Genomic DNA, 16174 nt, shown 5'->3' with positions numbered 1-16174 from the left:
TGAGAAGGGACATCTCGGAGATCAGACCGCAAGCAGAGACAAAGGGGTGAGGGTCTGCGTGCTCTGGGCCCAAGGGTACCCGACCCCCTCCCTGACGGCAGCCCGCAGGCAGCACCGCCGACCCTGGCCCTGAACCCTTCCAAGGGCACACAGCCCAAGCTCGGCACGTTCCACCCTCCTCGACACTTACCTGAAGTAAGGCTTTGTTTCATGTGAGTCTTAGTCGCTACCACCTTCTTCTGGAAGGAATTTTAATGTTCTGAATATTAAAGTCTTTATTTGAATATTAAAGTGATTATTAAAGGATAAAGTCTTTGCTGAGGATCAGTTGTCTTTTTAAATTTTTTTTCCTCATACTGGCCAACTATCACACTTAGGCCAACGGGCTGGAACAGAGGGCTAGTCGCTGGGCAGGGTGTTGTTCTGCTGCTGGCTAGGGCAAACGCACGTGGTACATGTGGCTCTCCGGTATCTCAAAATACATGGAATTTGCTAAACAAACATTTATTTGAGTATAATTTTATAATTAAAAATGAATTAGCAGTAGGACACCCACTAATGGAGTTATTAAAAGTGAAAAATAAAGAGCTAATCCTAAGCCTACACCAACCCTTAGCCACAGGCTGTCTGGACCACAAGCACTAAGCAGCGCTCCTACAGTAACGGCATTATCTGCTCCCACGGATTCCTGAAGACACTTTATGGACGCTTTGCAGATGAGACAAGAATCCAAAAAAGATAACAAAAAAGCCACAGAAGAGGCTGAGAATGGGTTACACCTCAACTGGGGTTTCTATCTCCAAAATTTACTTCGTACTACGGCAAACCTTGTACAGCTCACAGAATCTCACAGTAGGAAAGCACAGCTCCCTCTTTTCCCTTCCTCCGGTTCCACTCCTGGGATGCCAGGCAATTCCCTGTTTTCCTCTCTACCCTTCAACCCAAATGAATGCAACTGTTTGTTTGTTTGTTTTAATACAAACACAGCGAAAACACAATACTCACTTTTCCAGGGGCACATTCTGTCCCATCGAGTGGAGGTCCTTTCTTAGTCTTACAGAAATACGGGTTATCTGGATGGCTACACCACAACTGCTTGCACGGGTCAAACGTTCGGAACTGAAATGCGGAACGTTTATGAGACGAAACTCAACATTAGATTATTAATACTTTTCAGACAAAGATTCAACCCACCCAGTCAACTCATCTCACACATACGACTACCAATAAGTACAGCATCTCCAGAAAGAAAAGGGCAGTGCTTATTCCCTGCATCCCCTAGCCCTGAGCTGGTGAGATGAGGAAAGGAGGAGACACCCAGAAGTGGGAGGAAAATGAGGTTTTTGTTTCCCTTCTTCCTTGGGATCACTACCACAAGCCTCTGTCATGTGGACCGTGCTGCCATCCACTTGAGCGTTAAACCAAATGACCCAGATGACTGCATTTCACCCATAAATATCTCTCTCCTCTTTATAGGTCTGTTTAAACTACTCCACTAACTGCTCTTCAATTACGAGAAAATGCATATATTGCAGCTCTTAGATCAGGCCAGACACCAACTTGCTGAATGAACGTTTGTCTTTGCAATGACTGCCTTGAACATACCGCTGTGCACATTTTATAGCCAACGCCAAAATCAAAGCGGCACTGTTCGTCCATGGAATAATTGATGCCTGGCAGTTCAGGAAGCTTGGGCCAATCATGTTCGAAAGGGTCGTCCAGAAGACAGTCGTAAGAGCTGTGGAAAGATATATAGAAAAAAAAAAAATACGTGAGAAGATGTAGTCTTTCTTTTTTTTCAATCAGCAAGATCAAAGTACTTATTCTTAGTAAGGCAACACGCCTTTTCTCCAACCTGTCTTCTGTCCTGTTTACGTAGTTGAACACTGCCTAGTGCAACACAACGGAGCATTGGATGGGAAGGTCCTACAGCAAAATCCCTGCCGGAGAGGCATCTCCAGCCCTTCCCTGCCCCAGCGACACACGGGAAATTTGCACCGCACTTTCCTGTCACCAGCGGTAGAAAACAAACACTCCTCCGCTCTCGGTGCCAAAGGGCAACATCTCAACGTGCTCTGACCTGGTCCTAATATAAGGCCTAACACAACGCCCGTGGCAGTCACAGGGGGTCTTTCCATCGACTTTATGGTGCTTTGAAACAGGACAGCAGACTGAGAACAGCCCTTCTTACCTGACATCTAATGTATTCGCAGGGATGAAGCCCTGCCTGTGCAAAGGGCAAGAACAAGGCTTGCTTTTTCCTCATTCCTCTTTAACTCTCGTGTCTTAAAATAGCAATACTGGTGGGCTGCTCCTCCTGCACGGGGATATTTCACTTTAAGCTTTAAGGTCTCAATCAATTACTATTTTATGCTTTATGTTACGAATAGAGTTTCTTCTGTAGGAGATGTGGGTGAACCCATTCAGTTTTCCCTCAGTTTTGACTGGCAAACCCAGCTATTTGCAAGGGAGAAGGAAGCCTGAGTAAGAACTGGATGAAGAGGTACATACACGGAGGGAGCCCAGAGCCAGCAGGGTAGAGATCTGTTCTCCTCTGCTCCCTAATTCAGACACCTGCACGCATGCCGCCTTCTCTCTTCCACAACCTTTGCTAGTTCCTTTTCTGAGTTTAGGGCTTCATCCTGCCAGTTTCACAGCATAACTCCTAGAGAAATCCAACACCTAGGGAAAACACCGGCTGCCTGACACGGAGTCGGCCAGAGAGGCTCCCGCTGCCATCCCCCAGCGGAGGCACGGCTTTGAGCGCAGCCCTACGTGAGGACGCCCTGCTCCTGGCTCACGGCTTTGCTAACACAGCTTCCAAGGCAAAAAGAGTATGGCAAAAAAGGTGATCAGACAACCGCGTCAGCGGAGGAGGCCAGGGCTGGAGCCAGCGGGGTCGCTGCTGTTGCGCTGAAGCACGGAGCAGCCTACGGGCATGCCTCCGAAGGCTGAATCCCCGTTTGGAAGCAGAGGGCAGGCCGCCCCGAGGATCCCATTCCTCAGTACCTCTAAGGCCCCAGTACCGCTGTGTTTATACAAAGGGCTCCCACAGCCAAGGCTCCCCTTTAGGACACCTGTGCCTGCTCCTTCCCGCTGGGATTGCCTCTCCTCTTCTCTTCGCTGCCTAGCAGAGGGCACCACACCGGCCCCACATCCCAGGAACTGCAGAGACTTCTGTTTCCTTTAGTAAAACAACTACCGCCGGGTGCTGCCAGGTCCTTACTGTATGTATCTTTTGAGTTCTTGGCCGCTGCATCTGGACCAGTGGTAACGATGAAAGGCAGCCTGCACCAAGGGAGCCATAACGCTCCCCATTGCTGTCTCATCCCCACATCTGTTCCCTTGCCCATCGTGCTCCATTCCCAGCCTGTAACAAAGAATCGGCATCAGAGCCCAGGCAGTTTCCGCTCTTCAACTGGTAAAACGACTGGAAAGAAAACAGTTTCTCATGCACATGTCATCAAGCAAATTGAAATTATTCTTTGCATTCTACAGATATCACCTGCATTTTAATCTGATCTTCTTTGACGCCAAAACATAAGGACCCTCTGAATACTCTTTCATTTATATTTCCTTTTATTTGTTAATACCAGGAAGGAACTAACTAGATGATGATGACGTCTTATACTTCAGATCAAGGAAAACAACCATTCTGCTCATTAGGGAGCAGTTCATTCGGACACTGAGATGTTTGTATACTCATTTATCAAAAGCACCTCTTGAAACACAGAGCTAACATAGTTATCGTTGCACCTCCAAAGAGCTAACGTGGTTAGTACCTCACATCTCCAGGCGTGCACCTGGTACAGATTAATAAGCAAGTGACCTGCTCATCTCCAACTGAGCTAAATTCCTCCCAGGGAGCTGAATGAGTAGCCTGCACTACTTAAGGAAGACAAAAATCAGATCCTCAGTGCTTGACATCAATTCATCCAGACAGCTAACAGAGATCTTTGCTTAATCAGTTGCTCCCAACTTAACATTTTATCCTTCTTGAAGAGGTGCCAAAACTAACAAATCAGCACTTCCAGTCAATGAGAAGACAGAAGTGAAGGATGCTTGACAAGCTACTGTCTCCACTGCCTGGGCCTTCCAGGTTTCTCACTGACCTCTTCCCCACCCTAGAGAAAACAAGTTCCCCCTCTCTCTTCCCCTTCCTTTCTTCCCCCACTTATCTCTTCATTGCTTAAGCCACTGATGCATTCCAAGGGGATGGTAATAAAATTAGGATAGCTCTCATATGGCCACTAAAATTAAACCACTTGAAGCAAGCAGGACATGCAGCGCCACATTTTGTCAGCAACCTAGTTGTAAAAGTTAGACTTACACGTGACCAGTTTCATGAGCGACAACAAAAGCTGATGAAAACCCATCCTCATGGTTGAGAGTACAGCTTCGGACTGGGTGACACATGCCAGTAACAGGAGCATATCCTATTGAGAGAAATCATGTCTGATTCTTTTGCCCATTACATTTATTTTAAACGATACCCCCCAATAAACTTACTACTTAGAAGACCCTAGGATTATTTTCTCTTGGTTGTCAATTTTGTCTCTGTCTTTGCAATTGCTGTCAGAGCAAATGGCTCTGACATACTGGGACTGATTCCATCTGTGTCACTTCAGGCGCTTACACTTTTATCACCAAAAACGCACAAGATTCCTGTTCAATTAAAAGGCAGAGCTATAGGTGGGGATTTTTTGCATGTGTTCATATCGGTACCTTCATCTACATACCGCCTGGTGCATATTGCATGTCTTTTTCTCAGTAAAAGCTAAAATCTTTCTCAAGACAGGGAAGTCTGCCTAACATCTCAACCTAACCAGCTCACTCCAGGCTTGCCAGCCCAGACCTGAAGGAGAAGCCTTATGTCCCCCTGAAAGGTGAAGGGAGCTTGGAGGTACTGAACACAAATTTCTACGACATCTCCAACTGGACAGCCAAAACATGGTCTCACCCAGAGTCTGCTGGATCTGCACTGACATAAAAGACATTTATCTGCGCTGACATAAATCGCACTTTGTGAATTTACTTCCCATTATCATCAGTTCCTTGGGTCATAAAGATTAACGCAGGTACCAAAGTAGCTGGTATGCTATCTATAAAAAGGAATCTACAGTGAATGATGCAATAAAATAAAAGTGATGTTGAATGCAAAGGGCGTTGAGCGTTCCTAGTGATCCCTGCACACACACACACAGAAACACCTGGTGTTTGAAGAAAGGAAACAGCTATTTACTTACATCTCTCAAGTAAGAACTTAATCTGCTCCAGTTAGATACAAATGGCAAGGTCTACCTGCTTTTTAACAAGTATGTAAAACGAATGGGAGGAAGTACTTTCCCTCCACAACAGAGTAATGAGTACATGCTCAGGCTGTCCACGTGGGCCTTTTCTAAAGCCAGAACAGGGAACGGAAAGTTGTGATGAGCGCACGTGCTTTCCTCAACAGGACCAGGTTAATACACCTTTAAAACTGAACACTTCCTCAAGTATTTGCTGAATAAAGGCCTACGTTGCTTATTATCTCAGGATCACGTAACAATGCGATTTTCAAATTTTCCTCCTTTCTGGCAGACGCTAGCCAAGAAATACCAGGTCCAGACAGTTTTGCTTCAGGTCAGCTGCATTACCTTGCATACCAGCAGGCCCAAAATCTTGCCTGGTTAAGAAGATGGCATGATCGTGGTGCTCGGAGTGACTGGGGTCTGACTTCTGCTGCTGATACGCCCAGCGGCAAACGTTCTCCAAGCTTCTCGAGGGATTCCCCCTTTCAATCAAGCTAATGGACTGAAAAAGCAACACATTAGACCCAGGAGCTCCTACAGGTAGGAAATTCAGACAAGTTTTGATTCTCTTGGAGCACCAACCAGGTCCCCGTTTCTCTCTTCCTAATACCCTACCACTCTAAGTCACGACAGCCGCCTTTCCTATGAGAAAGGAAAAGGTGCCTGTTAACAGTGGCCATGCATGTGTAAAAGTACATCTTTAGAGGTCTTTCTGAAGACAGTTTAATTAGTGTTCACATCATCTACGAAAATAATTGTCTTTCTGTGTATAGCCTGGAGTGTGCGGGAGGAACACACAACTTGATGTCAGGATTGAATAAGAACATTTTTATTTCTTTTGTTGGAACTCGCTTACGTTCTGGACTGCCAGAGAACATCGTGACTCAGATGAGATGAATGAGCACGTAGTGCCACACACACAGCCTGTGTGGAAGAAGTGAGTAACACCAACGCATGGGAGAGTGCCTCAGCTGGTGTACAACACCGTAGTGCCGGTAAGTGTCTACTGATGAACACAGCTTAAACATCTGGTTCTGTGAGACTTTTGCTACAGCGTGTGCCTGCAAGCTCAGCAAATCTAATTACAAGACAAACACCAAACTGGTCTTTTGACTTGCCCAAATTCAACGTCTGAGTTAAACGGAACAGATGTGATCTTTATCAAACCCTCAGCAGCATTACTGCTTTCCTCTCATCCTGAACAATTTAATTTGTTTCAAAACTCTCTAAGTGTATTTTACCAGAAAAACCAATGTAGTGTTACAAGCACTGTCCAGGGTACAAAGCAGAGGAGCGTGCTCTGAGCCAGTAAGAGGGCTGTACACAAAATGAGAGGAGGAGAGGGTTACACTAGCAGACTGCTTGGAGGGGCTGCACCAGCAGGCTGTGGTGGGCAACCACGACGATTGCTTCTACTAAACGGATTTAATTCTTGGAGGACTCAAAAGAGCAAGAATTGAGGCTGAGCCAGGCCCGCACCCGTGTCACAAAAGGGACGCCCATGGGCAGCCTCAGGAACGAGGGCACAAGCAGGTTTAGCACCTGGCAAGCAGGAGCAGCAGTTCTCTGGAACGAGCTGTTCAGTACACTTCTGCCTCCACAGCCCTTCGTCCGATGTGCACAGACTGTAATAACACAGAAGACGACGGGGGAGAACGGGTGCAGAGGCTTGCTTACCTTCGCGTACCCCAACATGATCATTCGGACCAGCACAACGTTTATGTGAACACCCAGGGATTCATCGTGGTAAATTTCATTCACCTGAGGAAAAAACAGGAAAAATTCAAAAGGGGACTTTTAAAGGCCATGTCTATGTTATTTCGAGTGCATATACCATTACAGTCTTCTCAGAAGAGGATTCAAGTCTGAAACCATTTCCATGCAGCGAGAAAGGCAGACGACACTTCCCACCATCACATACCCCCTCAGGCAGAACTTTCTGAAGCACGTGTCACGGCTCCTCTCCAGTTTAATGGCCTTTGGACCAGGGCCAGCAGAAAAGGTGATTGGGGGAAAAAAAGACTTCAAGTTCAAACCCTGCAAATACTTATCTGAACGCTTCATTTCGCTCATCTGATAAACATAACGAGGGAAATGATGTTATTCCTGAAAGCAAGGTTAAAGCAGCGTGTTCAATTTCACCGAGGGATTTAAAAGCGGATAGAGTTTGCTTTAACAACAGATAAACCCACCACCATCCATCCCACGTGGCCACCTCCGCTATGCCATCTGGCCACTCCAACTGCGATGAATTCCAGATTCTGCTCCTATTTGTTTCATCAACCATTTATCTCACTTCAATCGGTTTAAACACTCGGGACGAGCATTTCAGTGGGGAAAGCGAGCGAGCGTATTTCTGTTCATTTTGTAAAAGGTTCTGCTGCCAGTAGCTCTCACTCAAGGAAATGTGATGTTAACTTCAGTTTGTCCTCAGAAAATGCTTGAGGATTTGACTTAAAGCCATTTTTGCATTCTGAAGCTCTAGGCTGGGAAGACAGAATATTTAGACAATGACACGAACGACGATGCTCCATTTCTGCACGCATGTAGGCATGTGTTTAGCTTTAAAGACGTGAATAGTACTCTTGATTCTAAATCAATCTTAAAGCTAATGGGCAAAGTGTTTCCAAATCCCAGAAATGCTTTGGAAATTTTCATCTGAAAGTTTAAAGTAAACAGCATTGCCAGACACATAAACACTGCAGTATACCTTACAGGGTAATGATATCTCCAAATAGACTCGATTTCTGCAAGTCAACGCGTCCATTAAAAAAATTCACCAGCTGCATGAAAGCATGTAACGTTTACGTGATCTGGAAAGACTTACTACATTAAAAACAACTGCCGGCCCCAGAAAAGACCCATCCGCAAGAGAAGCCCGTGAGACCTCAAAGCTCCCGTCCCCAGGGAGTGCCGAGAACACCCAGGCAGCGCAAACGGCAACGCTCACAGGGGGTCCTCGGGCACCAGCCCATGGCGCTGCACCACATGAGCTCTGCAGAGAGAGCTCCAGTGAGATCTCTACACATCATCTGAAGGCAGAATTTTGACTCAAGTGTTTTTAGCCCCATTTCCAAAGGAAATGAAGACCAGGTAGTCACTCCCTCTGTCAGTTGTAATGCCCCAATAAATTTTGGCCCCGTTTACCACTTTCCAGCAACACTTGCAAAAGAATAAAGACTTCAAAGAAATTAAGCATCCAGAAGTTTTGTGAAAATAAGCAAGTGGTTAGAAACAACAGTCTTATTACTGCTCACAAACGGCTGCGTATCCTTTATCAGACAGGGACGGGAGCCCAGAGACCCCTCCCAGCACACCAGAGAGCCCAGCCACCCGACAGAAACCCCCAGGCAAGGCTGCAGCTCCGCCGCTCGCTGAACAACGGAAATATTTCATGGTGGGGTTTGTTTTCAAGAACTACTTCTTTTTTAGAAGCAACTAACACTGCTGCCCTACGTCTTAGAAGCAACTAACGCTGCTGCCCTACTTTTTAGGCACAAATTAGAATTATGTGGTCACTTTTGTACTAAAAAGAGTACTTGTGGAAGCGAAGTTAAAAGCCCAGAATTATGCAGATGGGTCAAAAATCGTTCTTCTTGAGGACCGTCCTTGTGTCTGCGAAGGTGAGAAATGTCCTGCCACCAGAGTATACATTAGGGGGCTAAAACATCTGCAGATCATCAATGAAGTTACTCATCCCCCTAAAAACAAAATAAATATCATATTATGGGTAACTGGTGAAAAATAAATACCACTGTTCAGAGGCTGGGATATTTGAGCAGGATTTAGAGGTTTCCCTTTTTTTTGTTTTTTTTTTTCAGTCAAGCTGAACAGAACTTCCCCCTTCCCCTCAGGGAAAAAGGTCGTTCCGAGTTGTCCAGACTGTGGGGTCTGGCACAATGATTTTAGCCCACGGTTTTCAAAAAAGCAATTCGTTTTAGGACCAGCTGAGAACAGACAGTCAGCAGGACAGTTTTACAAGGGATAAGCATATCACTCAGACTGCCTGTCTTGTGAAGCAATTACTCCAAAGTTCAATTATTCATCTCATAGCTTCTCCCCAGTAATGCAACAGCATTGCTCCCACAAAGACGTGTGTCAGAAAAAGCATTCGCAATTTCCCTTGTGCCAAGAAACACCAAACTTCCCAGGAGGGACTTTCCCAGAGATAAAAAGGATCCTGGAATTGACCTAAAGATTCAAGTTGTCTTCAAGATTTCTCTGCAACACCATTTTTTACCCCATTCTCCATGGATTGCTTTGGAGGGCTCCACTACAGGATTCCCATCAGGAACAACTTTGTATATACTCTTGTAACCAAAACATAGGAAATTTTGGAAACCTGTAACCTCGCTGGAAGGACACAAATGTAAAAAAAGTGCCGAAATGGTCAGTGTAGACTGCAGCACTTTCAGACGGCTGTAACCACATCTACGCTGTGGTTATCATGGCAAAAATAATCACATTCCAAGATACCGGTACAAAACACATACATAAATCACACCCCAGGAAGCTTGATTTGTCTGATCTGAACCTGTGAAACGTATCACAGACGGCCAACTGGCCATACAGCCTCAGCTGAAGTGTTCAGAAGCAAAGAGGGGTCGGAGTGAATTCAAGAGCAGCGTGCCCAAGAAGTCGTCGGTCAGCACTCTCGGGGACAGCGATGACGACCGGGAGACTCCACAGACAAGGCGGGGAAGGATCTGTTTACTGAATGGATAAAGAATTGTTCAGACAGGCAAAACCAATGCACCCGGCAAATGAAGGGAAAGGCTGCAGTCAGGAGCGCTGGGAAGGGGAGGTAACTGCTAAGCCGGGGACTTCAGTGCTTTTGGGGAAGCTCACTCGCGTTCGCGCAGTACGGATGTCGCGGGTGAACCCCCATTCCCAAGCTGATGTACTCCTAAGATGGCAATGGCAAAATCGAAGGCACCCTCCACCCAGCCCTCCTCCCTGAAGGCACAGGGGCTGGATCCTCACCCGGCACAGACACCGCTGCCTCTTGACCCACAGGTCCTGCCTGCAGCGACCGCCTTTGGTACTTTGGGATGAAAAGCTCTATATGAGACCAGTATTACCTTGCCTGCCAGCTCTTCATTTCCTTCTCTTAGAATCTGTGGCATCTTTGATCACTTTTTTAAATTATTGAGGTATTTAAAAAGAAATAATTCAAGTGTAACTGACCTGACTGAGGAAGGTGACAGAAGTTTCTTTGCTCACTCACAGCAAGCTCCTCTCCGCTTACACCGAATGCTTCATCTGACTCTCCTGGGGTTTTGGGGACCATACAGCCTCAGTGACTTTCTGCTTCTGCCTTGATGAAACTACTTACATTTCTGTGTCTGACTTGCACGGGGAAAGTGCAGTTTCTTAATTAATATTCTACAGTGAAGGACTGTTGAGGAATTCAGAATTTAATGATTAATGCCATCAGCTGCTCTACTGTTCACATCACTGGAAACGAGACAGCTTTGAAAAAAAGAGTTGACTACTGGTCTACTGACCATCCATGGGTATAAATCAGTAGATTAAACGGCAAGGAGTGAGTTGTACTCTTTCAGTGACACCTTCACATGCCACTAGTCTTTACCACTGGCTGAGGACAATATTAGATTAAAATTGACGTAAACTCATAGATGGGAGGAGTGAGTGCGCGATGACTGTATGCTACCGAAACAGCTCCCTAACCAGTAATCTTGACAGACCAGGTAAGTTATAAGCCTGACAAAATCACATATCAAAACTCAGGCTTGTGAAGGAGAAACAGCTGCCATAGCTTCTTCAGTCCTGTGATGAAGAGAGAGGGCCTGGGCTGTTCTCGCAGCCCCGCAATTCAGCTCCGCAGCGTAACCCACCAGCTGGATGAGAGGCAAGAACAAACTCATTAAGAAGAAGTCACCACCTCCAGAACAGGCTGCTTGCCCGTAAAGAACGTCCCTCAGTGCTCGCCGTGCTGCTGACACGCAAGGAAATAAAGCAGAGATTTTCTTCTGAACTGTGCTACTCAAGCCCACCTGCCTGCCACAGCACGCTGGGCTGGGAGATGACCGTTCAAAGGTTTCAGGTGAGAGAACACAAGCTGCCTCCTCCTCCTCCTCCTCCTGCCCAGCACCCAACCCACAGCCCGGGCAAGTCGGCAGAGAGGCTCGCGCCGATGCTGCGAGGGCTTTTGTAGATGGCCAGGCTCTGCAGCACAGACAAGGCTCCGGGAAAGCCACCGAGCAGAGGGAAAAGAACGGGCAGAAACAGTGCTGAACTTGGCCTTTTCTGGCAACCTTTTTAATAGAAGAATTCTTAAAAGCTCAATACTCTTCTATGTCAACTCTCCCGGCACTTATTTTGCATTAAGTTTTCTTCTCATTTCCTGTTTTACCTGCACCTTGTTTAAAAGTCGTTATCAAAAGGACTCCCACTGTTAAAATCTTGACAGGAATGGCGAGGTTATGACAAAAGCATCCTTCTAAAAGCGGTAACGCTCTGCACTGCAGCGGGTCCTGAGGGAAGCGGAGTTTCAGCCTGCACAGGCTCTGTGCTGACATCTGCTCCCAGCAGATGGAGATGCAGACATTTAAGAAAAGATGGAAGTGTTTTGGGACAGTGTATCAGCTCTGCTGTTTACAAACTTAGATGTTTTTAAAACTAAAAAGACAATATTGTGACACCACCTTTGATGAAGATTTCTTGTTGATGTTTCACGAAGTATGTGGTAAAAAAGAAAATTATTCCCTGCAAGTACTCTATCAAGAATATTTTGTTACTCACACAAATAATAACTTCTCATCTCAAACTTTCTGGATTTGAAAGTTAGCTCGCTTCTGTGGTCGCCAAAACTACGTTAACTCCTGTTTCACATTCTTCAGCAACGGCACCGACCCATGCAGGTGAGCACAGCCACAAGCCGCTGAAACGGTGGCAAGCGTTTCGGGATGCTGCTAGCGAGGACAGTGCAGCAGATCTGCATGGAAAAACCTTGCAGGTCACCTCCCCACCTTACGCACGCTGTCGTCGGCCGCCAGCATCAGCTCTCCTTTCCATGGGGCACTGCACCGGAAAGAACGAGCGCTGATCTGACTTTTCTCCTTTACCTGAGGTAATCACTATCAGGCAAGGGATTGGCTTAGAGACTAGAAAAAGTCAAGAGATCTCTCGATCAAGTACTGTGCTTAGGCCCTGCTATGCACTTCCAGACAGAGGCAGAGTGAATGAAACAATGAGAGCCAGTGATGGAGACAAGGAACCGCAGGTAGCACGTGTGCACAGAGACCTCTGGCAGAATTTTTAGACGTATCTGGCACTGCCTGTTCTTATTCAAGCTAATCATAAAGCTCTCATTGACTTCACTATGTGGACAACAAATGAAAATTGTTATTTAGAAAGAAGGTGATACACACAAAACCGCAATGCTGAGTGGCTAGTGATCACCAAAAGAGGAATCCTGTCAAAAGCAACTTGCAAGGTGAGAATGAATGATGCACGGAATTGCCTAATTTTGGTTTACTCTCAAGAAAAAAAAATAAATTGGAAGATACAAATACTGCCAAGTCCAAACCTGCTTTGAAGCCCTCAGTACAACCTGATGCCCTCTGTGCATCTCTTTCTGATCTCAGTTACTTTAACCCAGGGAAGTTTTGTCTTAAGTAAGCACCAAGGGAGTAACAAATGTCAGCTGCCTAATGCAGGAGACCTTTAATTTCAGATCTAACACCACAGTGCTGAAAACATCAAGCTATTTTTAAGCGTCCACTGAAGAAAGTGTACTAGCTACCTCTTGCTGAAAGTGCTTGCTATGAATGTTTCACTGTTTTGTCCTTTGTTAGCTGAAACACGGAATTCCTCTAAACTGCATGCAGTGCCTTCAGGAGCCTCTCTTTTTGTTTGCGGTTTCTCTTGGGTAGCGCCGAGGAGAGGAAAGCCATGTTATGAGAGACAACATAACACAACAGCAGAGCTAGCTGCAAAGCACCAGATATGCTGACAGTGCCACATTCCCATAAAACATTCAACAAAGAGTGGTGAAAACAGATTCTGCTCTTGCAAGGAGTGACACCACCAGTGTGGCAGACCACCGTGAGAGAGAGGCAGGCCCCGGCGCCCGACAGACCCAGAGAGTCACGGAGGGGCTGCCTTGGCCCTGGGGCATAACCCGGCTGGGGGAACAAACCAGGGGCAAGAGGAAGGGGGTGAGGCTTTCTCAGTCCTACTTGCACCCCGTTTCCCACTCCTCTGCCAGTTTTCACTCTACGTGCTTTCCCGCTGTACTTCTGCAGGTTCTCCGAGGGATGCTCCGCTAGGGATTAGGAATGGTGCTAACACTATGGCAGGGCTCGGGAGATGGAGGCTACAACTCCTTATGTGCTCCTGGTAAAGGCAAGATCGGGAAAATGTCCATTCTGTCACCTCAAGGAATTCAGCTGAAACTGCCCAGCAATAGAGAGGCCACCGAGCCACCCCAAACAACTCCAGGGCAACGACGTTCTCTCCAGTGGATGATTTTAGCCCTCAGCACCTCCGCAAGGCAGGCTGTCTTTGGCAACTTTGGCAGTTCATGCTGTGAGGTAATGGTAAAGCTTCACCTAAAAGCTAAGGACCACACCAGATTTTATAGCTTTGGATGAGACGAGCCCATTTGGGCCTCTGACTTCCAGTGCTGACCCTTACAGCTGATTTAGATGCATTGCTCATGCCAGGTTTTCCAGCCTGTTTCTTAAGCCAAGAGTACGTACAAATGTTAAGGACAGGGAAACATCTCGGGCATTTCCCAATGGCACGGCAAGGCGATGCAGTGCTCGGTTCCCAGCGAGGCGGCTCTGGCACCGAGAGCAGCATCGTTGTGTCAGTGTGGCACTGTGCCCAGGATAACCAGTCTTGGCACAAGGTTGAATGAATGTGAGTTAATACTGCTTTTTTGCACTCGAGCAAACTAGCGTTGCTTACGACGCCCGTACATATTTGTTCTTTTGAAGCTACTCTGGAGCTATCTTGCACATGCTGCGCTACACGGGGCAACACTGCCATTAACTCCCCTGCTTGGGAAGGCAAGTCTCGGCGAGTTAGCAGCAGCCTTGCACAAATCCTCACGAATGCTCATCACGTCCATCACAAATTCCTTCTCATCTAGAGCTCCCCATTTTTAGGAAGAGTAAAAGGTACAAGTTCAGATACGGAAGGTTCAGTTCTTGGACCTTCACACCACTAGATCCAAACCTAAATCTGAACCACAAGTCAGGTTAGTTCATGTCTGCCAGGCAAATTCAGCCGTGCTGAACTGCTGTCAGCCGCCGACTGGACTGCCACAGCAGCAGTCCCAGGGGCTGGTGATCTTCTAGGAACAAAGAAAGGTTTGCTCGTGTGCTCTCCGATTCCTTCAAGTCGAGAAAAGCAGCTTCTACTAAGGACAAAGACAGGCAGTTACTAGACGTACATTCACGGCCCTGAGAGCCTTGTTGTCGAGTCACTCGTGTCTCAGAGGCGATCCACGGAGCAGCCCAGGTTCAGTCGCCTGTTTCTCCTCAAAGATCTCCACATCTGGCTTCCTAACACACCACCGCCATGGCCCTTCTGTCTGCGTGTCAGGGGAGCGGAGGGAGTTACGACTAAATGCCTCGGGCTCCAAACCCAAATGCACAGACATTGCTCGACTTAACAGCCCCTCTTCATCAAACCAAGATTCTACAGCATCCATTCACTTACTGTTAGCGCGCCACTCCCCCGGCCTGCCAAAATACAACAGTCACCTAAAATGTACAAGCTCACAATTACAGAAACAGTAGGAAAGGCGTAAGACTGAACAAAGCTCCAGGTTGTAAACTTAGCAGACTAAATTCTGTTTTTCAGTTACAATGTGTGTGTATGTCTGGAGTTTCTTATTCTAGATTTATAGTGCAGTATAATTCTATACAGAGTTACTATAATTCTACACAGAGTTATGCTGGAAAAGACATCAATTGGTTTACATTCATACAGAGATTTTTTTTTTCCCTCTCAAATTCTATGGATTAAATTTTTAAACTGCCAGTCCTCATTTTGGGAGCCAGAACAGGTGGGGCAGATTTTCAAAGACGCTCAGCATGTTTGTGCACTTGGAAAACTGAGATGGGATTGTGACACGCAAAGGCTGTGTTGTGCTGAGGTTTGGTTTGGTTTTTTTTAATTTTTTTTTTTTAAAAGACCTGGCTTTAAACATTTAAAAGGTAACTGGGGTCTTACGACAATGAGACCATACCTGTGAGTACACTTCGGTCCTGGCCCTGTGCTTCCCCCTCAATATTTCAGGGGTCTTCTTGATACCTAAGCCATATAGTCTTTCACACATGTTGGATTTGTGGTGGTGTTAGCAGCACAGGTCCTTACGAAAGAATAGCTTATTTATCTGACTGCGGAGCTTGCAAAGGGAGCAAAGAGACCTTCTCTAGATACGGCAACTCGTTCTTACTCTGAAACACAAGAGGTAACATTTTGAGCCTCAGGTCTCTGTACCTGGGCAGCCACGTGTGTGATGCCGTCCCGGCACGGTGCGCACTAAATGGGAGCCACGCAAAAGCGTTTGGCACAGGACATGTTACGATACCAGGCACACGGAGCGAAGCTTGGACCGACAGCAGAGGGCACGGGAGAGGAGTAATGCCTCCGTCACTCTGAATGCGGCCTTTCTGTCATTTCGGCGTTACCTGTGTCACACACGAGGTCTAACGCAAAGGCGTTGTCCCAAGAAGCCCGGTACACAACAGAGAGTCTCGCCGACTGCTGTCCCACCCCGTCGTGGCATCACCGACCTCACCCCTTCCACTCCCCCACCGGCAGGGGATTTCCCACCGGCCTCATTAGGTGCAAGGGGGTTGCTCCTGTCACCCCAGCAATCACCAATCTCCCCTCACATAATT

General features: G+C 46.8%; 1 protein-coding gene across 1 annotated transcript in view; it reads right to left on the bottom strand.

Moving 5' to 3' along the window:
* The window catches only part of ADAMTS3 (ADAM metallopeptidase with thrombospondin type 1 motif, 3), a gene marked incomplete at its 5' end in the record, with an annotated part of 35634 nt that overhangs the window by 17825 nt on the left and 1635 nt on the right, over nt 1-16174 (bottom strand). Inside the window, 6 exons of the mRNA XM_009709908.1 lie at nt 1006-1119; nt 1606-1738; nt 3227-3370; nt 4331-4436; nt 5637-5793; nt 6969-7052. Of these exons, the coding sequence (XP_009708210.1) occupies nt 1006-1119; nt 1606-1738; nt 3227-3370; nt 4331-4436; nt 5637-5793; nt 6969-7052 (738 nt within the window). The remainder of the gene's footprint in view (nt 1-1005; nt 1120-1605; nt 1739-3226; nt 3371-4330; nt 4437-5636; nt 5794-6968; nt 7053-16174) is intronic.

The sequence above is a fragment of the Cariama cristata genome, unplaced genomic scaffold (assembly GCF_000690535.1).
Source record: "Cariama cristata isolate BGI_N322 unplaced genomic scaffold, ASM69053v1 scaffold17251, whole genome shotgun sequence".
NCBI lineage: Eukaryota > Metazoa > Chordata > Aves > Cariamiformes > Cariamidae > Cariama > Cariama cristata.
This window is presented reverse-complemented; position numbering and strand designations above follow the sequence as displayed.